We start from the raw sequence: 23,282 nt of genomic DNA, 5'->3' as shown, positions 1-23,282 counted from the left end.
CCAGAGCACGAGGCAGCTGCCCGCCTGGCCCCCAGGTCGCTGCCTGCCCTCGCGCCGGTCGGGAGGACGCGTTCACCAGGGCCAGGAGCTGATGTCGCCCCTCGTTTTCCCCTTGTCCCCTCAATCCTTGGCACATCGTCCATTTCAAGCCAAACCCCTGCCCTTCCCGCTGCTGGGCCAACACCTCTGGTGTCCAAAGAGCCCTCAGGTTTGAATCCTGGCACGGGTCCTGATGCACTCGTAGGTCGAGCAAAGGGAAACCACCTACCTGGGTTTCAGCCTAACCGCGGACACATTTCACACAGTTTTTGGGGGGACATGTACCTCTTTGCCCACCCAGGGTGGAGGACGGCCAAGCCTGCAGCCGCCCCATCGCTACGGGGCTGGTGCCCTCCAACCACGTCTACCAGGAACGGGAACAGCCCCCAGCTCTCACGGCGAGCGCCCAACCGACACACCACAGGTCTCCCAGGCATTTACGTCAGCAGGGGCTGCACAGCGAGATTTAGGTTGGATATTAGGAAAAGCTTCTTCACTGAAAGGGCGGTCAGGCCCTGGCACAGGCTGCCCAGAGAGGTGGGGGAGTCACCGTCCCTGAGGGTATTTAAAAGACGTGTAGACGTGGCACTTCAGGGCATGGTTTAGGAGACACGGTGGTGTTGGGTTGGGGGTTGGACTTGACCTTAGAGGTCTTTTCCAACCTCTATGATTCTGTGAGAAGGTCTTGGCTGCAGAAGTAACCGGCTGCCAAATGAAGAGGGGACGGGCAAACTGAGACAGCCAAGCTGAATGCCTTTCACCTGATGTTTGACCTTGCTATCAGTTTTGAACTGTAATTTGCACATCTATCAAGCCAAAAAAGTTCTGTTCTGCGTGGTTTTCAATAAACAGACATTATGTTGGCCAGGAAAGCCCTTGTGCTGTCACCATCCTGTTCCCCTGCAGGGGCATACGATACTCACAGAGGGACGAGACCCCTGGGCATTAGGCAGTGTTAAGCTAATGAGACTTGACCGGTGTGTGACTGCTTCCTTGCGTCCTCCCTGCGCCGGGAGATGCAATCTGCTTTACATTAACGTGCACAGAAAATAGCGGGTCCCGCTCAGCACAGCAGAACAGAGTGGCCATTGTAACCTCAGCTTTCATCAAATGAGGAATAACAGTGTACAACCTGATCCACTACTAATTCCCTGCTCATGTCTTCAAAAGAAAAAGGGACGTTTTTTTGTAGCTTTTTCATATTCTGTTCCAATGAGAGGATTTAATAGTACTCCTGTCCACCTCTCTTTACAGCAAAAAATTGCTCACTGGAGCAGGGGGTTGAACCTGCTTTATTTGCATCCGATATGTTCCTTTTGCTCTTGGGCACGGTTGCTCTTGCAGCGTTGCTACCTGCTCACAAAGCTATTTCATTTTAATAGACCCTTTTTGTGAGCCCAGGGTCAGCAGAAAGCAGCCGCTACCATTTCTGGGGCTGCAAAAGAGAACAGGCAACAACGAATGTCTAACTGCCCAGAGAAAAACCTTCTTCCCCCAGCACTTCATTGCTTTTGGCAGATTAATTCCCTGCTAATGTTGGGGATTTCAGCATTCATCTCCCCTAAAAAGATGAAACCCGAGCTAATAGCGGAGGTGAAGCTGCCTGCCAAGACTGCCTTTCAGCTGGGTACAGCAGAAAAGTCATTTGATATGCTGCTCTTTACAGCAAAACATCAGTGCTGCCCAGCTCCCCGAGGCCCTACAGCGCTGCCAATTCTGCCGGACAAGCAGGAAAACCACAAAATCCTTCCCTGAACGTTCCCTGACTGGCTGTGTAACCTCCTTGCCTTTCTGCTAAAAGACAGGCCCTGTTATCAGTTGTATCAATAAAACCACGAATCAATCACCCCCTCTCGTTCACCTTTCCGAACGCAACCGTTTTTCCCTCTTCTCCGATTTCTGTACCCACCACCGATGACGTTTCGTGCTGCTGTGCTCCGAGCTGGCTATTAGAGGGGAAATGAGCGATGCTGGAGGGATCAGCCCAACAACAAATCTTCCCGAGGCAAGTAATTTGTCCATATTATGTGAACACACATTTATTTTTTTCCCCAAGTCTCCAGCTCATCCCCTTCGGGATGACGAGCCACGCTTTAGCACTCAGCGGCCAGCATGACCCAATAGCTGATTAAACTGGGGGTCGCAGGAGAGGACTCACTCCAAATGAGCATTTCTCTTAGCCAAGATGCTGCCAAGTTGCTAGCCAAGAGAGGTCAGCCTCGGGGCTGAATGCCCCGTTCCTCACGGATGGGGATGTGTCAAAACACAGGCTGCCGTGGGTTGGCAAGACATGCAAAAGCCAAAGCTGAGAAGTGAACACGGGCAGGGTCTGCACTCTGCAGTTTGGGCTCCCTTTTCCTGGAGGTGCCAGCCAGCCCCTTTTGAGATGCAAAAGATCCTTCTGCGCTTTCCTGAGTGCCGGCGGGATGCTTGGCCAGTGGCCGAAGCAGGCTGTTTTCTCCATCGCCAAGGGACCCCCCACGCGGGGTGAGTGGGGACCTCAGGGCCCGGCTCCCGGGGGACAGATGGAAACGCCTGGTTACAAGCAACCGGAGCAACCAGGGCTGCAAGAGGCTGGGCTGGAGATGCAGGAGCCCGTGCCAGGAAAGCTCCAGCCGTGCCGGCTGCCGGTGTGCTCACATGCTTCATTGCAGTCCTGCTGCAACCTGCAGCCCGCTCCTCGCATCTCCTCACAGCCTTCTCTGGTCCAACCCTCCCCGCGTGGGCTCTCCCACTCCTGCCAGCCCAACAGCGATGCACACGGGAAAAAACAACCCAGATCCAGCCCAAACACACCTCAGTGCCCCTTTGAAACGCTTGATGCCCACCTGCCACCTGCCAAAGCCTTTGTGCTGAAAACCTCGGTCCAGCCCCGCTCCTCCCCACGGCCGCAGGGAACCGCGGTGCCTCCAGCGCCCCATCGCCGTCCTCGTTTGCACCGCTCCTTTAAAGCATTATTGCCATTCAACGAGAGCAGCAGCGGGCACGGGAGATGGAAACTTGCCCCACCAGTGAGTCGGAGCCCCGAGCCAAAATGATGGATGAGCTCACTGAACACCTTCATTTACCACCACTAATGATGCGCGATGGGAAAGGGCTTGGGAAAAAATTTAAAAAGCCTCTATCAACGCTTCGTCATAAAGCCTGATTCTCCTAATTGGGAAATATAGCCAGGGGTGACGGCCGCGCCGGGGCGGGCGGGTAATTAGAAGGGCATCGCTGCCTGGGGGAGCGATAGAGGTGGCGCGGTGGCGGGGGACCAAGCCCGGGGCTGGGCAGCAAACTGCCCCTCACCAGCTGACAAGGGACCAAGGCAGCGGTTGTTTTAGACAAGACAAATAATCACAGGGTGTTTGGAGGACTTCCAAGGCAGGGAGGAAGCGCGCGCGTGTGGGGATTAATTATTTCACCAGCTGATTCCCTCATTTAATAACAATTTCTACTAGTCGATTCCCAGCTCCGCAGCCCATGCTGTGAGGATAGATTTAAATAATCGCTGCCATGTGTCAAAAGCAAATCTAATTTCCACTGCCCCCAGAAGCAGAGGAAGTGGAGGAGTAATTATTTAAAAAAAATTAAAAATCACACTTTTCACAGTCAAAGGCCTTTTCTAATCAGGCACAGGACTAGAAAACATATTTAGGGGACCACAGGCACCTAAGTGCACGGAGGCGGAATGGATGTTCCCGCCAAGTGGAGGAAATCTACCGCGCTACTCCTTAGTTGCAGGAGGGGAGAGGAAGGCAGAGGAGGAGGAGGGTGGCTTGAAATGGAGGTTTGAAGTCGCAGGCAGTGCCTGTGACTGCCTGAAGCTTTTAAGGCTGCAGCAAGAGTGTGAGCAAGCTCAGAAAAGCATGGAGGGAGGAAGGGACGTCCTGCTGCTGTGCAGCACCTCGTCCCAGCCGCACGGCCAGATCTTTCTTTTTTTACTTTAGGGTATTTTCTAGTACTTCTGGCTGTCAGTTCATTTGCTCAATGAGGGAGCAGCAAAGGCAATTCAAGCATTTGTCAGGGTCCATATTCATCAGTGTGGAAAAAAAATGGTACTCTGCGTTTTGGGTTAATTGCTTTACGTTCTGGAGCAATGCAGAGGACTTTCGGAGGGCAACAAACAGTGTAAGGGCTCATTTTACAGAGTGAGTCAATGGAAAACCTGAAGCCCCTTCCAAGGCAACAGCTTGCCCTGTAGCACTTACCCGGGTGGCATTTCAATATGCATGCATTATTCACAGTTCAGCTCCAGCAGCTTAAAAAGTAGGTCTTTGCTAACGCCAACTCCCGACCGAGCAAGGTGCGAGGGGGCTGGCGTGGCAGCTCGGCCGGCGCACGGGAAGGAGCTGCAGCCTCGCCACGGTTAGGTAGCTCGAAGGGATAACCTCTCCATCAGCAACGTGACAGTCGCAAGATGATACCTGGCTCACCAGCAATTACCCTGCAGCTGAGCAGAGGAGGGAGACAAACCGAGCGAGCCAGGACGCGCTGATGCTGGATGACCTGGGCGAAGCCAGGGAGCAGCCGGTTACGCGCCGAGAGGTTTAGCAGGTCAGCTCTACCACAGGAACAGAGATCAGAACCAAGGCAGGACAGGAACCTGGATCATAGCTGGGAAGCCCTATTTGCGGCGTGTCTCGTTCGACTGATGGGCAGCCTCAGGGGTGATAACCACACGTCTGCATTTCCTGCACCCCGAAACGCTGCAGAGATCCCTAATGCTTCCCAGCAAAGCACCCAAAACCAGGAGACACCAACCCAAGGGCATCGAGCCCCGCTGCAGGGCATGACTCTGACCATCCCAAGTGATGCTCTACAGCTGTTGTGGGACACACAAACCCATGTCCCAGCCAAAATCAATGCTGGCTGATGCCTTCTTTCAAAACATCCCTGCCAGGAGTTATTTCAGGCAGGAGAGATTCCTCTGAAGAGGCGTTTACCGTTGGTAAGCAAAGGGGCACTGCCTCGAGCAGCAAGCTCTCGGTGGCCGAAGCAAACTCCCTATTTCCAAGTCAGCTTACACCAGCTCCAACCCCACGTATCCGAGATGCCAGAACCAGACTTTGCTGCTGAGCCACGTTATCCCCAACAGCCAAACCTGACTGCTCCCCCCACTAGCGACCAGCAGCCCCAAACATCGAGCTGGCTTCTTCAGATTAGACAGACACTCATCCCACCGCTTGTGGCACCAGATCTCTCTTCCTGTGCAGCCAGTGCCTCTGGCTCTCGTGCTCCAAGTGCTGCATCATCACACTGGCCTACATTTTGTTCTCCCCAGATTTGCTGAAAGCTTGCAAATTCAGGCTCTTCCCCTAATGCTCTGCTTGCACACCCATGTCCCGAGGTCCTGAGAGTCCCGAGGCAGCCACGGTACTTTCCGATACAGCGAGGACACCGTGCTCGCTCCCCACGGTCACGAGCCCTCTGCAAGCAGCAGCACTCTGTGCCTCCTCACCAGCTGCCAAAAAGGCGTTTCTGGACATGCAGCGCTGGGATTTGGCCTGTTTAATCACCACGTCATCTGCCCTAAATCTCATCGGTCCAACTATCATCAGAGCCAAAGCAGCAAGCGAATGCCCAGCTTCCCCCCACTCCCTTGCTTCAGCAGAGTGATGCTTGCTGCCAACATGCAGGAGATTTTAGGAAAAACATGGTTCTGGTTGCCCATGACTCGCTCAGCCCCACGCTGTTTAGGAAGCTGTGCTGAGTCAGCAGAAAACCATCCCCGTACATCAAACCTTGGGGCTGATCTCTTACCTCCTGCGGTTTTTCAGTGCCGGTGGCAGCGGCTGGAGCTTAAGGCTTGAGGCTGCAGAGCACAAACATGCTATAAACACCCTCAGTGCAGGAGCTGGGATGCACCTTTCTTCAGCCAACTCCATTAGATGTCAATAGGATGGCACAGACTAGACTAGACTAGACTAGAATAGACCAGAACAGTTTCCGTTGGAAGGGACCTACAACGATCATCTAGTCCAACTGCCTGACCAATTCAGGGCTTGAATAAGCATATTATTATTAAGCAGGTACGAGCAGCCGTGTGTTGCCCCAGCAAACCCCTCCTGGGCAGTAAGGTCACAGCACCACACTCTCCGCAGCCGTGCCAGCCCACGAATCGCCTGCTGGCCTGCAGCAGCCTGATGTATCATCTGATTTCAGCCAGATGATTTCAACTCGCTGAGCATCTGGGAAATTTAACCACTGCTTTCATCCCTGTTGCACAAATAGGGCCCCACGGCAAACAGCCCTGGCTGGGAAGTCTTCAGGCAGTGCCCAGCAGCAGTCCCACCTTCCCGATGCTGCTGCAATATTCAGCAGAAATAACTCGTTTCCACCCCAAACCTGCCGATCTGGTGGCCAGATAACTGTCAGTGGAAATGAAAAACAAAATGGGTGGTTTAACCACCTGCTTACCCTCCCTGTCCGGCGCATTTCGGGGTGTGTGAAACGCCCACGTTTCCCAGCAAATGTGCGGAGCAGACCTGAGAGCTCTCGCTACAGCAGGCGCAGCAGAAATCAAACTCCCCCTGAATATCAGCAACAAGCCAACGGGATGGCAGCTGCTTTAACTGCCACGACCAGCATGTTGCAGAATTATTTCTTAATCGCAGCACTCAAATATTCGCTCCCCGAGAACTGCAGTGCTTCACCTTTCCCCCCACAACAGGCATTTAATTTGCTCACCGTTTAGTCCTGCTTTCATCACACCAAAGGTCATTCCACTGTCTCTGACTCTTCAAATTCAACAACAAAATCTGTAGCACTTTCCTTTCAAGCCTCTCTCGGCCTCCCCTGGGAAAGACAAGTCACCCTGTCATCTGGTGCAGACTGATGCGTGCTGACATGTCGAGGGTCCCTGGCAGGGGCACCCCCCGGGCTTGAGCGGCTTCTCCTCTCTGTGAGGCATCTCAATGGCTTTTCCTCCCTGGCCGGACCCTGCCTGAGGTCAGCCTCTGCACAGATTTCCTCTGAGGACTGTGCTTTCAACTGTTGAGGGCTCTCCAAAGCACAGGAGCAAGCAGAAATAGGTCTGCCCTGCTGAAGACAGATGAAGAGGGCAGAAAAATCCCTGTGATGGAAGGGCAGCTTGGGACCAAGCACCGGCCGTATTTGGGCTCTCCCTTGAAAGGGAGCTCGGCTCCCGACCCGTGCAGAGGAAGCGATGCAAGCCCAAGCCAAGGAAAGATCAGCCCAGCACCGTCACCACGTTGTGCTGCTCTAATGTGCTCCCACTTTGTTCGCTTTTTTTTTCTATGAAGAGAGAAGGGCAGGGAGGCATTGGGTGAGCTACAGCCTGCAGCAAGCCCCTGCGGGGCTCACTGAATGGCAGGATGCTGCAGACCCTGGAAAATCTCACCTCCGCACGGCACTAATGCCACTAAGCACCACTGCAAAAGCATAACCATCCTGGGCCACATCGAGGTCTCCCAAGTCCAGATCCTGTGTCTGGATGTTAGTTAATGTCTCGGTGAAGGATCCAGAGCTTTATTCAGTTACGCCTCCCCGGAAAATCCTCGCAGCCTCCCCTGCTTTAGACTTCCTGAGACAGAGGTTGTGCCTAAACTACGGTGTTAAACAGCCACTGATGAAGCTGTCCTTAACCCCTTTCTGACCTCCCCGTGCTTTTGGGCCCTTCAGCATCACCGCACAGGGAGAGCCGGGTGAAAAAGCAACTGCTGCTGTTTGTTTCGAGCCTGCTACTTGCTGATGCCGAAGCTTTGCTGTAACGATGGCACGCTCGTCTGGCTGCTTAGCTGGAGGAAGCGTCCTCGCTGCACCGTCAGGTCTGTCCCTCCCCGTTTGACGCACACACGCTGATTCAGGGGTAAAGTGCGCACCAGGGACAGCCTAACCCCTGGTATTGATACCCCACTAGCCTTAAAAGAGCATTATTTAAAGCGAAAGCTGCTTAGTGCTGTACATTATTGACTTTAAAATGACTTATCTTGTTTTTTTAGTCCTCTCTCATCCAGCAGACGTGTATCTTTCTCCAACTGGATGAAATCCTTCCCCTCTTCCCACCCAGCTTAGCCTGCGCTGCTGACCTGCAGTGGATGATTGCTGGCCTATTCATCCCCTCCCCTCCAACACCACACGCTGTTCCCACGTGGTTCACTAAAGTTCTGGATAGTCTCTAAACGCCAGGCACGCCAGATGGGACGTCTTCACGTTAAACAGCATTTTTTGAGAGAGATTCATCAGATTTTCCTATGTAGCAAGGAGGAGCGCTGCGATGCCCGCCCCGCTGTAGATAGCTGCATCTCAGCAGGGTGCCCTCGAAGGGTGACGGTTTCCCAGGGAAAAGCCGACCCCCGACAGCCAGGCTGGAGCCGGTGGGGATGGGGCGGCCGCCCGGTGCCGCGAGGGGCCAGGGCGCAGGCACCGCTGCTCGCCAGCATCGCACTCTTTTTTGGGAAGGGGCTTGGCCATATTTAACCCCAGGCTTAACCTGCCCGTCCCACTTGCTTAAACCCTTCTGCCGGAGTGCCAGCGTGGAGCAAAGAAATTCTGGCCAGCTCCCTCGGTGCATGCTAAGGAACAGCCCCAGAAGGCTGCTTCGGATCAGCCGTGTTGGAAAATGGCCTCTCCACAAACAAAGCAGCCCCTGAACAGGCAGTCTTGAAGCCACAGAGACCAGCAGAGAGCGAAAATACAGAAGATGCTGTACTTCCAGTCATGCATGTGCCAAAGGGAACAAACTGGCGGATGTAGGACGTGCCCCATGGCCACGAAGGAGATAGAGGTGAGAAGGACAGAGGTGTTGAAAAGTGCACTCCTGTGAGACACGCTGTAAAATCACCCACATCCAGATGTTTCTCCCGACTCCTTATTGTCTCCTGGTACCTCAAAAGAGTTCTTTTTTTTTTTTTCCTTCCTGTTTCCCCGGGGCATATGCCTGAACCACAGCAAACCTGCTCGTTCGTGGCCGAGAGCCATATCAGCCAGCCGCCACAGCGCCGCTGGAAGGCAGCCCCCTCCCATGCGGATCTCTTCAGGGTTGCAACGGTTTCCAAACATTTCTGCCAAAGTATAGAAATTACTCTGGTTTTCGTGTATGTTGGCCGACGCTGTGCGTGCCAGACCAAACCGAGGGCGCTGCTGGAGGCAGTACCTGCGTGCCAGGCACCCTCGGCGCCGCACGGTGCCGGTGCTGCCCTGGGGTTTGCCCGCCGGGGCCAAGCCGGCTCTGTCCGATACTGGCGTTAACACCGCCCCTCATCCCGCCGTTGCTCTCGTTACTGGGGCAATTCATTAATAAGGCTGAGCAAAGTGCTTGATCAGTCCGAGGCCAATGACTTAGGAGAAAGGCTAAGCAAAAAGATACCGTGAGATAATCGGGGGCAGACGCGCTACAGGTAGGGTGATGCTTGTGGTGAGCAGCCCTGCCGCGGTGCGGGGCAGACCAGTCACAGCCTCGAGCTGCAAAATCACGCGGCACATCTCTGACAGCAGCCAAGGGAGAGGTTTTTTTTTGTCTTGTTCATCTTCCCCTTGTTTTCCACTCTCTTTCCCAAAATCTTAGCTCCCTTCTGACTTTTGTGTCACTCCAGGTCTTCCCATCACATTAAGTCACCCTCCTATTACGGGAGGATTACTCAGTCCCCGTGGTTAACCCTCACTGCTCCCAGTGCTCACACAGGGACACCCCTTTGCATCAAGCAGATCTGCAGGACCTGCTGCCCGGAGACTCCCTGAGGCACGGCCAACAGCTGGCACCGTGCCGAGGGACAACCAGACACCAGGCGCTTTTGGTGGTGATTTAATATTTCCAGGGGAAAGTCTGGTCTGCCCTGGCCAGGCTGGGATTTGAATGCTGAACCATAGCAATGTGCAGAGATGAGATTCTAATTTCCAACCCTCTTGGTACAATCACAAAGGCAGGGGACGATAAGCTTGGAGACGGCCTCTCTTGTGCTCTTAGGGCAATTAAGAGAAAAAAAACATAGTAAATATCTCAATATTTCTAATGCTGCAGGATACACACAGAGAAAAGCTCTGCCCTGCCCCAGTAGAGCTCTTACCAACAACTGCCACGCACAAGCAGACAGCGGTTGGTGTTTAGTGCCGGCCCTGGGAAATGAATCGCTTTCTGCCTGCGTCCGGACCGCAGTCTCCTCAGAGACAAGCAGAGCTCTGTGCTACAGCCGGAGGCGGCTGGGAGCTCTGCAGCGACGCGCCTGGGAGAAGACAAGGGCAAGCCCCGGCAGCCTCCTGCTGCGGAGGGTCACAGCCAGTCCCGCCCTGCGGGGCGATGCAGCTTCCCGAGCCATCACCAAATCGCTGCCACCGCAGCAGGTGTTCAACCAGAGATGGATGTCAGCACGAGGATTTACAGAATCAGCGACCACGCAGGTGGCACGAGGCTGCAGAGCTCGGTCATTGTGATACGACCCAGCAAAGGTCAGAAGACCCGCCACGGCCGGGAGCACCTCTGCCCCTCACCCACATCATCCTGTGAGATGCAGGACCCTACCTGTAAGCTAGGGCCAAGCATCCCACTGACGCAGCCTGACGGCCTCAGTTCCCAACCCCAGGCAGCCTGAAGAGCCACCAGGAACCAGAGTTTTCCTTTTCTCCATCCCAAACACATGCACGAAGTCTCAGGCCATGCAGGGGGGAGCGGAGGGTTGGAAACTGCCTGCCTTCCACTGCGAAGGCAGAGTGATTTGCGACACGCGCCGGAGTCACAGCACCAGGCAGCACCCCAGTCTCGTTTTCATAGCATTTGCTCCATATGCTGGAAAGCACTTTGCTGCTCTGTCCCTTTTGATCTGCAGGACAGATCAAACCAAACCCCAAAACAGAGCAAACCAAAGCCCCGCTGACACAGAAGAGATTGCCAACGCGTGGGTCCCAAAGGTCTCCCGCTCACATGTTCTCTGCTCTTCTGCGGCAGCTACCAAACGCCTGCTGTGCACGCACACACGTACACATAGATGGGATTTTAATGAAGACGAGACACTGCCTAATTCTTGCTCCAGCCTCCTCCCACCAACAGCGGATTTGTGTTGGATGCTCTGAAGAGACCGTTTGTTGCAGGAGCTACAACTTTTATCGCTCGCCCACAAGCTCCCGGCAGCAGCGGAGGATTTTCATCCACAAACATTCGTTCTCTTTCGCTTCTCAAAAGGAAGGGCACGTTATTCACGCACCAGGCTTCCCCACCCCCCGCCCCGTGACAGGGGAACTTTTGCTTCACGAGGGCTTTGTAAAGAACTGCAAGCAAGTATGAAATATCAGCGCCCCAGCATTCCTCGAGGACAGAAACGTTTTGTGCCCCTGATGAAATCAGGAGTGGGATGCTAAAAAGATCATTCCTACCAACAAAACAAGGCTGCTTAACCACCATAAGTTGGTCACTAAATCAAAACACGCTCCTCTCTTTTAACAGGCCTCCGTGCCTGGCTGCCAGGTGCAACGGAGGGCATCCAACCCACAGTTAACCATGGGTTAAAAACTGCCGCAGCCTGCTGGAGCCTCCAAAAGCTGCCACAAACTATTCATTTGCATTTTCAGCCAGGCATTTCCAAGATGATTTCTAGTGATTTCACATCAGAGGCTCTTAAGAGAGCAAAGGGGACTTCAGGCTGACCCCCAGGTGTAAAGGAGGACTCTGAACCATTCTTCCTCAGTGAAATGCGTTTTACGGGCATGTTTCCACACCTCCTTTAACACCATGGAAAACAAAGCAATACAATGGAAAACCAAGCAAGCGGCGGTGCCACGGTTGGAGGAGGTGAAATGGTTTGGGAAGAGACAGGACGGGCAGCCCTCAGTGCTTTGGGTGCCACAGTGAAACGGGAGCTGGGAGGGCGAACAGAGGCGAAACGCCTCCAAACTGTTGCTATGCTGACCCTGAAAGGAAGGGAGAAAAGCACACTTCCAGCTGCCTCCAGCAGCAAGGGACCACCCAAACCCCACCAGCATGCCACCGTGGGCACGCCTGCCAAACTTGCCTTATTCCCCCTCCTGTCGGATGTTTTGGCAGGTTTCCACGGCATCACGCTTGATGCTCCAGTGAAGCCTTTTGGCCAAGCACTGGGCAAAATCCTGGGGAAGCGGCCTCCCGCATCCCACCGCAGCAGGACGCAAAGGCAATGGGAGATGCTTGCAGGTGAGGAACAACGGGGCCGGGAGAGGTGCTTGCACGTCTCCTTTCAGCGCTGGAAAGCAACACGTTGCTTTTACAACTGAATAGGGTCTTGTTCAGGAAAAAGCAACTTGCCGTACTCTTCCACTCTGAAGAAAAGGGGGTTTAGCTTTGCGTGCAGACAGGGAGCAAGGGGGCCTTGTCCCAGGCACACAGCACCCTTCTGCAGGGAAAAAACTATCAGGGGAAACCTATTCTCTGCATTTCCCCTTGTGAAGCTGATTCCTGCCTCCAAAAAGCAGCAGACACAGCTCCATCCTCCTCTCCAGGACAGCTGCTTTGGCAGCACCTATTTTCCCAGCCTCAGATCCAGCCTGTGGATGTGCAAACCCACGCTCAAACCCCAAACGGCCCAGTCCCAAATGCACCGTGGGCCTGGGTGCTGGGAGCAAGGCAGGAGCCCGAGGCAGGGCTGGAGCAGGATGAATCAAGCAGGGTTTTGCCCTCAGCAGCAGTATTTTCAGACCGTGCTGATGGAGCTGGCTTACAATGGATACGGCACGCTGTGGCTGCTGGGCCAAGCCCTGCAGATAGCAGGGGCTGGAGGTATCAGCCCTTTAAACCAATGCCGGGGTGGGGGGGTTTACCTCCCGCCCTGGGCTACCAGCTGTCCTCCCTGACTTGTTGCTTCGTCAGCAGCTGCTGCAAAACAAGGTGTCACAGGGCGGCTCGGTGCTTGGTTCCTACCCAGGCGCTGCCGGTGCCGGAGGGATGCAGAAAGCGAGAGGAAACAGTCGCTGCATTTTCGGCCCTGCTTAGGCCAGGAAAATCAAAGAAAACAAACACCAGATTCTGTGTTACTTTATCATGCATAGCCCTGTAATTTGCACATATTACATGGAGAAGTACCTATTATGCAGGGGCTTTTACACCCCCAGTGCGGCTCCCATTGAGGCCTGGCCACAGGCGGTAATTTCCCTGCAGAAATGCATGGCAACAGAGGAAAAATAGCTGTTTGCTGCTTTCACCCTATTCATACCAACCCTCAGAGAGAGGCAGAAAATGACAGCTACTGTCAGACACTTTCATGATTAAATATATCCTCCACCTCAGAGAATTACAACACATTTGAGACAACTTTCCTAACCTGTCCCGAGAGAAAAACTATGGGTTTCGAGCTGCAAAACTGTTCGAGCTGCAGAACAACCAGTGCTGCCCAAGTGATGAGCCGCAAGCCAAAACGTGCGAGGCTGCAAGACCCCCTTGGCTGCGGAATTAGGGGCTCACCCTTCACACTGGCAATAACCTCCTGAGGTTATGCACGAGCAGAGCATCCCCGTGGGTGCTTGGTTCAGTCCCTAAGGGGTGTTAAAAAACAACAATAAAATGGAAAATTAGGCTTAAACTTTAAGAGAGTGAAGAAAATAAGTACCTAATATTCAGATCCTAAATCCACATGCAGGCTCCTGGGAAGAGACCTGACTTTTCCAGATACAGACCTCAGTGGTTCCCGGCGCACTTGTGCCACCTTCGTCGGACACGGCAGCTCCACATTCTCTTCACTGGCCTTGTCCCTTGCTACCGCAATTATCTTAAGAAACCAATGGCTATTGTGGTAAAACACAATAAATTAGTATGAACAAGAACGCTCCTCGAGTGACTGAGGAGCAGCTAATTTCTCCACAGACCGACATGTTAGAGCAATACATAACAAAGCAGGAATGCGGTTTCGCAGCGACTAGTGCGGCTTGTCAAGTGGAGATGAAGGAATACTCTGTTTAAACTGGGATTTAGCCGAACAAGATCTAGTGCAGCAAAGCAATAAAGGGGCTTTTGGACTGGAATGAAGGAGAGAGACAGCTCAGAAAGCCTGTAAACAAGGTGGATGCTGCTAAGGGACGGGGGAAAGGCAGCGGGGAAAATCCTAGCAGCTGAGATGCACGGAAGCGCAAGGAACGATGTGGCATCCCGTGGAACAACGTGACATCCCACCGACCGATGTGACATCCCACCGCAGCAAGGCAGCGACAGGTCTAGCTCTGACCTGCTTTGGAGCCCCAGGCTGAGCGGCGCAGGGCGACTCTGCCCACTTCTTGCATCAGGAGGGTGGATGGAGTTAACAGGGAGGTAGTGACACCTCCGTTTCACCAAGAAAGTCAGCTGTATAAAGGTACGTATCTGCTCCGCAAGCCACAACCGAACGCCCCCTGCCCTAGCTGGGTACCTGCAGAAGCTGTGTTTGCATTATCACTGCAGGATTTGGCCCATGGGGTTCAAGTGATGTGTTCACAAGTTAAATATGAAAAATCCTATGAAGCTATGCTCTGCATGCACAGTGCCCACATGCAGCAGGCAATGTGCGGGCCGAGCTGGTTTCCACACCAGCAGGTATGTCTCAAAGAGAGGCAACTCTTGCATTTAGGAAAAAAAACCAACAAATAAATTATATTCCTGGTGTTACTAGAGCCAGCAAAAAACGTTGCTGTTGTTTAAGACCTTGTTTAGACCAACTATGGGCATGATTCATCCTTTACGTACATGAATACTTGGGAAATAGTTAAGATCCTCCATCAGCCATAAGAGCGATCTCACACAGGGGTGTGGGAAAGCCGGCCAGGCGCTCCGCAGCGCTCCCTGCCAAGGGAAAGGGCAAACGGCCCCTCTTCCCGTGAACGCTCGTCGGGAGCATTCCTGGTGCGGCCGTGGAGCAGATCCCATACCGGGGCTGACGTTCCCCTCTCCCTCGTGCTGTGCTAAACACTCCCAGCTGCTGCCCCCACCCGCATCACGTCTGAACCCCGCGTCCAGGCTGACCCTGCCGCCAGCAAAAAGGACAAGCGGCAAAGAAAAGAAGGTTGGCTGGAGCTAAGTAAAACCACCTGAAAAACCCATATGAATTGAGAAAAAAGTCAGATCCTTGGCTCTTCACATGTCCCAGCGCTGGGGGGAGGATTTGCACGAGCGAGCGCCAGGAGTTCTGAAACATAAAATGATTTTAGAAGGTGAAGGAAGCATCACGTTGGCTCACGCCAGTGTGAACCCCCTGTACCAGGCTCAGGGCAGGCACAGGCTTCTTTTGGGGGTTTCTCTGCTTCTTGCAGAGCAACAACAGTTAAAAAATCCACGGACTTAGGTCCAGGTTGACCCCATTTAATTCCAGTGCTCAAAGCGAGCTGCTTCACCCTGAATTTTTCCATGCTTCACACTACAGCGGCGTCAACAGGAACTGTGTGCAAAAAAGGGTTTTACCTGATGTAAAACGGGGCTAGATTCAGAGTTACGATATGAATAATCGATATTCTTCCAGCCGCTGCCCACTGCTCAGCCGGTGAGGCAGGCACCGCCGCCCCCTCCCCGCTCTGCTCACCGCTATTGCTGCTGTGCACAGTGGCAGCACAGGCAGCAAACAGAGGCAACGCACCGGCCACAGCTCTCCAGGGATGGGCAGGGCACAGCCAAGCCACGGAGGCCGTTTCCCTTATAAACGCCTCCTCTCTCCCCGCGGCGCGCACGAGCCTGTGCTCCAAAGCAACGGCGGACGCGCGGAGCTTTGATTACCAGGTCTGCTTTTGCGATGCTGAAGGCGAGCGCTCGGCAGCAGGAGGAGCAGGGAGATTCCAGGATCTAATTCAACACTTAGTTAAACACTGGACTCTAACTGTGTCCCTAGGCAGGGCCAGAGATGCACGAATTATTTTAGCAGGCCAGTTTCATCCTCCTGCGATTGGCTACCCTTCCAGGCAAAACCCTGGCTTTCATCCTGCATGTTTCATATAAATATACACAATTCAGAGGGAGGTACAGAGAGGGAGACAGCAAGTGAGAGACAGACTTCTAACATGAAAAGAAAAAAGGTAATTTGGCACAGGTTTGGGTGCTCCGGTGCCAGGCAGCACGGCAGAGCAGGGCAGCCAACACGGAAAGCTTCTCCCTCGCTTCTGCTCTTCCCACGCACACACCGAATGTGATGCCCGGGGTGAGAAGGAAACAGAAAGCGCTAGCCTCCCCCTCTGCCTGCGCGGCAGGCTGCCGGGCCGTAGCATGACTGGCCAAAAAAAAAGAAAAATCAGCTCCATTTCTCTCTACCATATGCCCCCCTCCTCCTCCTCCAGCTGCTCCGCTTCCGATTAGCGCCGGTAACAAATCCAGCAGTTGCAGGATAAGGAGAAGCAACCTTCCCGTGCGATTATTCTGCCACATTTCTGGTGCGACCAGCTACAGCTACGTGGCTTTGCTCAGCGCTCGGTCGAGCTGCACCCACATGCAGGGCTCTTGCACACCGCGCTGGCGAGACCTCGGCAGAGGTACCGGGGGGTCCCAGGACCAGGGGGTCCAGGGGGGACTGATCTGCCCCACTGCTTGCGGCGATGCCCCCCGAGGCCTGCTGGAACTGCCAGCAGGCTTTTGGCGAAGAAGGGATGTTATCCCACCAAAGATTTGACCGCGGGCATCCGAGGACATGGCAATACGATGACACCCAGAGCCACCACCCCTTCACTAGCCCTAAGCAAGAAGAGAGAGACATCCCACTAGTGCCTGAGACCCCCTGGATCCCACAACCGGGGAAACCTTTTAATCAAAGAGGGGGATCAGCATTGCACTGATGCGGCCGATACGACTGTTTATCAGCCTCTGTTTCCCACGAATGCACGCCCAATACTTAGGGATAATTAAACTCCAATTCCTTCCCAAACCCCTCCAACACGTCTAACCCCACTGCAGGGGACAGGGGACTGTGAGCATCAGGAGACGGGCGTGGCCGTGAGAAATGATGCCTCCTAATGCAGCCACGGCACAGATTACGATGCTTGTGCTCCTGCCTGTTACAAGCCAGCGTGCTAACGAGGCCTCCAGCACATGGGACCCAGGAGCACAATCCATCCCAAAGATACAGATTTCTAATTAACAAAGTATTTTTGAGTAACTCCACAGCTCTGGACCGGGAGTCCTCCTCAACAGGCTCCCCCAACCCCTACTGTTGCGCTGCAATCCCTAATTATCATCAGGAAACAAGGCACAGAGCCAAAACACTCATTACAAGGTCAAGAATCACCATGTAGGAGACGAGAGACCAGGTTTCCACATCCAAAGCACGAGGTTATGTGCTTCCTGCGGGTGGATCCTCCAGGCAGGTTGCAACGCAGGACGGGATGACTCCAAATCATCCCTTTCTGACCCCGAAGTTGTCTTGCAGGAGAGTCAGAAAATTCCCCTCCAATGAGAAAGAAATAAAATGACTCACAGCATCATAGAATAGTTTGGGTTGGGAGGCACCCCCTGCCATGAGCAGGGACATCTTCAACCAGAGCAGGTCGCTCAGAGCCTCGTCCAACCTGACCATGGATGTTTCCACGGATGGGGCATCAACCACCTCTCGGGGCAACCTGGGCTGGGGTTTCACCACCTTCACTGTAAAAAATTTCTTCCTTAGGTCTAGTCTAAATCTCCCCTCTTTTAGTTTAAAACCATTGCCCCTTGTCCTGTCGCTACAGGGCCTACTAAAAAGCTCGTCCTCATCTTTCTTTTTAAGTACTGAAATACGATCTTTCATCTTAAGTATTGAAAGGCCACGATAAGATGCACCCAGAGCCTTCTCCTCTCCAGGCTGGAAAACCCCAACTCTCTCAGCCTGCCCTCGTAGCAGAGGTGTTCCATCCCTCGGATCATTTTGGTGGCCTCCTCTGGACCCTCTCCCACAGGTCTGTCTGTCTGTCCTGTGCCGAGGGCTCCAGAGCTGGACACAGTACTCCAGGTGGGGGTCTCGGACCCCTCTTGGCAAATGAGGAAAAAGGAGAAGAAATGGCTTAGGAAAGCATCGTTTGCATGGTGCAGCCTGTGGGCGTTACAAGGTTGGTACTGCGGGGGGAAGGAGAGGAGGGAAAGGAAAAACAACCACCTCTGCAGCAGCCCGTCTTGTTTTCCCCAGCCGTGGCCAGGAGCGGCAGGAGGAGCAGTCTCAGGGCTCGTCCTGGCGAGCCGGGCTCACGCGTGCGTCTCTTCCCAGCAGGCAACACATTTTCCTCTGCAGACCTCTAAGGAAGGCGATTTTTCTCACGCCTCGCTGTGTCCTCGAGGTGTCCGGGCTCACACATGGCTCTCGGGAGGATGTCGTGGTTTTAGGGCTCTGCAGCCCCCGGAGCAAGCTCCAGCTCCTGCCTATAACCCCCAGCTGGGGGCTGCTGCCGCAGAGGAGCCACCGCACGCTCTGCTGCGGACGCTGCCGCGGGCTGTCCTGGGGCCTTACCGACCTCACTGCAAAGCCAGAGCAATTCCAGGGGAGCTGAGGGATTTTGGAGTCTATAAAAAAGCAGTAAGAGGAGACTCGAGCCCCAGACATGACTGATATCACCATGGCAGGCAGGATAAAACAGGCTTTGAACAATAAACCCTTGTTGTGAGCGAGGCTACATCTGTGCTGCCCAAGCTTTCAGCTGCAATTTTCATGCCCCCAGGGAAGAGCCGCGGCAGAGGGGGCGAAGGCTTGCAAGGTGCCCACAAACCTGCTTTCGGGGGCACCTGGGGACGGCAGGGTGGGCCACGGGGCTGCGCGGGCAGCCGCAGCCCTTTACGGTCATCCCGTCGCCGGCGCAGGCAGGCTCGTGGGTCGACGGCTGCCCTTTTTGAGAATAATTCATACTCTATTAGATTTCTGTTGCAACACAACAGCGTGCACGACCCAGTACATTCTCCAATGCTTTTCCCTTAATAATCCAGGATGGAAAGTATTGACAGAGCCCCCTGTGCTCTGTCCATACGATAAGCAAAGGCTCAGTGCCACAGTTGTGAATTTAAGCCAGTTTCCCCCAAAAAACAAGGAAGGGGCTTTTCCTTTTTGAATGACGGCTGTGACACCCGATCTCTGCCCCAGAGCGGCCGCTGGCTGCGTTGCGCAGGGGGCCACCGAGGAGCATCTCTGACCACCAAGGAGAGGTAGCAAGCGAGCCCCAGAGCGGTTCATCGAGGGGCTGATGGGGTCCACGCCACCAGTCCCAGACTGCCCAGGCACTGGGCTGCACCGCTTCTGTGCCCCCACAAATGGGGATTTTACAAGGGTAGCCTCCAATAAATCTAAATAAACTGTATCCTAATTACAAGGGTTGTCCATAGCTACTTACCAAACACCTCCGCAGGGGCACAGTCAACCCCGCCCCCCAAAACAGCACACAGGGTGAGGAACGGACAAATAGGAACTTGGATGAAAGCGCAGGGGTTGCTTGATTTATTGGCTCTGTTTAACATCTAAACAAAAAAGCAACCATCAAAGCACAAGAACAGGACAAGATGCGGCGTGATGAAACCAGCTACAGAGTGTTCCCACAGGCCTCATTCTTATTTCTGATAAAATGGGCCTGTCCTCTCCTGCTCCACCAGCGGGGACCAAAGTCCCTGGGCCAGCGCCGCACGGAGCTGAAGCTCTTCTCCTTGCGAAGAGACAGATACAAAGAGGGGCTCCGTAGCTCCCTGGTCAGTAGAGCCAGCTGCTAATTACACCCTAGAGCAGAGCACCGACGGGTTGTGGATGGCCAACAGGCACACCAAAGAGCGTGTCAACTTAATATTTGAAAGTTCCTGCGACATCTGACAACCGGGCTGAGTCAAGCAAATGCTGACACCTGGAAGCAAGACTCCATGACTCCCTTGGAGGCACTGCAGGGCACTTGCACACCCCAACCCAAAGCAGGGGCTCTGGGGAAAGCTGGGCTCCGCGGGTCGTCAACTGCCGAGGGAATTACCCACCAACTAGCGTATATACGAGATCAGGAGCATCCCTAACAGGGTAACAGCTGCCACACAAATAAAGCAGCGGGTGTTCAATCACAGGGAAGACAAGACAGATGTTCTCTCTATTCTCTATATATTCTCTATATTAAGGCATTTAGCCTTAGCAAAGGGTTGGCTTCAACGAGCCCGCAGCCAGTGCCACGTGTTGGCAGCCCCAGGGTTGCTGTCCTGTGGTCAGGGATCGTTTACGGCCGAAGCCTCACCCCTGCTATGAAAACCGTGAAAAACCTCAGCTATTTCCCAGCTCTTCCAAGAAAAAGGGAAGTGTTACAGCAGGCTTGCAAGATAAAGCCTCGCAGATCTCTGGCACGCAGACGCACTCGCACAACTGCTCCAAGCTGGTAATTAAGGACAGGGATTGGTGATTAAAGACAGAGTGGCACGAAGCACTGCTTTAAATTCCTTCATTTTCAAGAATTTCTTGTCCTTTGGGCTCTGAAGAGCTCCCCACCGCCACATCAGCACAATTTTAATAGTGCCCTGATGGGATGACAAGGGGTGTGGTTTCCTATTCTACTTAAGAGAAGAACCCAGGAGGGTAACTGAGCTCCTGGGTCACTACCCAGCTCTGTGTGCGGTGCCCAGCCTCGCGGCACACAGCCCCAGCATCCTCCCTCCATTTCTGCTGCTTTATGGGAAAGAGCAGATCTTAGTCATCAACACACCTTCAAACCGCTCAACACAGAAAGCACAGTCACCACTGCCAATGGCACGGAGGAGCTTCTCCACGTTTGGGTCTCTAAGGACACGAGGGTGCAAGGGATGCTGAGCCAGATCTCTGGGAGATGTGCTCCTAATCCTATTTGGCCACGCAGTCCTTTATTCCCTCACGTCTGTTTTCCTTTTTGTGCCCATTTTCCTCTCCTCGTCTTCTATATTCAGACCAAGTTTTCCCACAGGATTAGTCTCCGCTATGGCTACAAATAGCATCTACTACAACAGGAACCACAACTCTCTTGGGACCGCGCGCGAGCACCTGGATACCAATCCTGACTCTGCCAGATTGCAGCTTCTTTTGTATTTCTCACTTCCTTAAACAAAAATAATAGATTAGATATGTAATGCATAACATCATGGAAAACAAAGAGCTTTTTTTGCTCCCATCGGCCTCACCCACAGGTTTATTGGCTCCACGGACCCAGGACGTCGGCAGCTGGGACGCTTTGCTGAGGACCTGGGTCATTTACTCGCTATTTTTAATCAAACGGTTCCCTTTGTGTAAGCGCGCTGCAAGCCATGGCGTACATGGCGACAGGTGTCGGCACATTAATTACCAGCTAATTAGGATGCCTTGGAGCAGTTTGTCTCCTGCTCTCCAATGCCCAGCACGGGGACGTTTGGAGGACGGACGGCTCAGGATTTCCAGCCCGTTCCCCCTCCCCAGGCGCTACCGTGCTGCTCTCCTCTGCAACCAGGGAACGGAAAATGGAAAAGGGAAACGCCTCTGGGTGAGCACGAAGCAACCTGGTGACACAACCATGCATGGGGGGAACGCCAGTGAGACAGCTGGGGACAAGTGAAGATTCTGGAGGCTGTGGCAAGCTCAGACGCGCTTGACCTCCCGGCTCTCCTGCAGCCCTGGCTAACGGCGTTAAGCACTTCCCTTCTCTGTGGTGGGTTTGTTCCTCCCACTGCTGCAGGTGTGCAACAGGCAGCTCCCACCAGCACCCATGTTTGCACACCATGGCCAAAAGCATTGTGGGAAAAAAAAACCCTTCCCACTCTCCTGAGCCTGCGGGTGGTCCCAGGGACTCGGGCACCTGGCATGGGAGGGAGACGCGCCGGGGGGACGGTGGCTTTCGAACGCCGACTCACCAGGACTGCGGTTTCCTCTTCATGATGCCCTGGCGCCTCCACTGCGAGTGCGGGCTGAGGTGGTAGGTGAGCTGCCGGCAAAGCTTCTCCATGGCCCCGAGGGAGTCCCCCTCCTGTGAAGACAAGGGGGGGACGCCAGGTGAGGTGTCTGCAGCATGACTGTGATGCCCGTGGGACGCTCCAACCCCGGAGCAGCTCTCTGCTGGGAGCTGGCAAGCCATAAGGGACCGCACTAAAACTTGTATAGGAAGGGAGGGAAAAAGACCCCCCAGTGATCACTAAGATGCTGCAAGGATGGGGCGTTTCACCAGGGCCGCCCTGTCCTGCCCGCGGGCACTGCTGCCGGAGGGCAACGCAGGGGTGCACAAGCCCTGCCCGGGTAAGGGTGGCGAGGTCCCTTGGCGGCCGTGCTGGGGTTCAGGGCATTGCACGGCAGGGTCGCCTCTCTGCGGTTCATTCAGCAGCAGCGCTGTTACCATTTGACGCTACACAACAGCTTTCAGCACTAGAATTTTATGGACATTGATTAAATAAACCCAAACAACCCATCCATTACAGTCAAAACTGCTTTACAAAAGAGCAGACCCTAAGAGGCTTTGTGAACTGATGGAGGTCTCAGGAACGGCGCTCATCTGAAACTCTCAAAACATATTTGTTAGGTGGGGAAAAAAAGCTTCAAGGAAAGCGGGGATTTTGGTGGAGTCTTCTCAATTCCAATTAAAATTTCCACCCAAAAGGATAGTGGCTTGGAAAACTTTAACTCTGAGAGTTTCTAAGAATTTCATTCTAGAAATTTTGGTTCCTAAAAATAAAACAAAATACGAATGCCAGTACCTGTACCGTTCAGTCACGTGTTATTTCAAGATCTTTACATACTAACACATGATACAACATCCAATAACGTAAACCACCCATCTTGCCCTGCCTGGCTTGCTCTCCGAAAGGTCACAAGCAGAGATTAACCTGACCTAAAGAACAATAATGATTAAAAAAAAAAAATCGGGATGCAACACTTTGTGGCACCTGCCTGGCTTTATGAAATTGCTGCGTCTTGGGGAAGACACAGAAACCGAATAGGAAGCCCTAAAACAGGCCAGGGCTCGGCTCACCGCTGCTCTCCATTCACGCCGATCGCTCAGGACCTTGCTGAGGGCTGGGCAGGGATGCTGAGGAAGATGCTGCACCTTCTCTGCCTGGACACCCAATTACTGCTGCCTTCACGTCCTCCCTTCGAGCCCAAGCGCCCCGGCAGGGCCGCACGTTTCATGCAGCCTAATTTATGCAATGTATCCTCCCATCGCTCCTCCAAGCCAGCAGAGCGGGACCAGCCTTATGAAGACATTATAAATATTGAATTAACCAAGGAGCAATAGGGATTTTGACAAATCACCTCTGGGTGTGCAGGGAAACAATTACAGCAGGTTTTCTCAGGGTTTCACAGAAAGGGCATATCTGCGGGTGGCTGGAGCAGAAATAGCAGCGCAGGACTCGCGGTCTTTAGCTTTTCTGTTCAATCCACTCTGTTAAGATACGAAGCCTTGGCAGAAATCGGGGCAGTTTATTC

General features: G+C 53.7%; 1 protein-coding gene across 1 annotated transcript in view; it reads right to left on the bottom strand.

Moving 5' to 3' along the window:
- The window catches only part of LRRC75A (leucine rich repeat containing 75A), a 94,858-nt gene that overhangs the window by 15,047 nt on the left and 56,529 nt on the right, over window positions 1-23,282 (bottom strand). Inside the window, exon 3 of the mRNA XM_075113354.1 lies at window positions 21,719-21,831. Coding sequence (XP_074969455.1) covers window positions 21,719-21,831 — 113 coding nt within the window. The remainder of the gene's footprint in view (window positions 1-21,718; window positions 21,832-23,282) is intronic.

This window comes from Phalacrocorax aristotelis, chromosome 18 (assembly GCF_949628215.1).
Source record: "Phalacrocorax aristotelis chromosome 18, bGulAri2.1, whole genome shotgun sequence".
Classification (NCBI taxonomy): Eukaryota; Metazoa; Chordata; class Aves; order Suliformes; family Phalacrocoracidae; genus Phalacrocorax; species Phalacrocorax aristotelis.
This window is presented reverse-complemented; position numbering and strand designations above follow the sequence as displayed.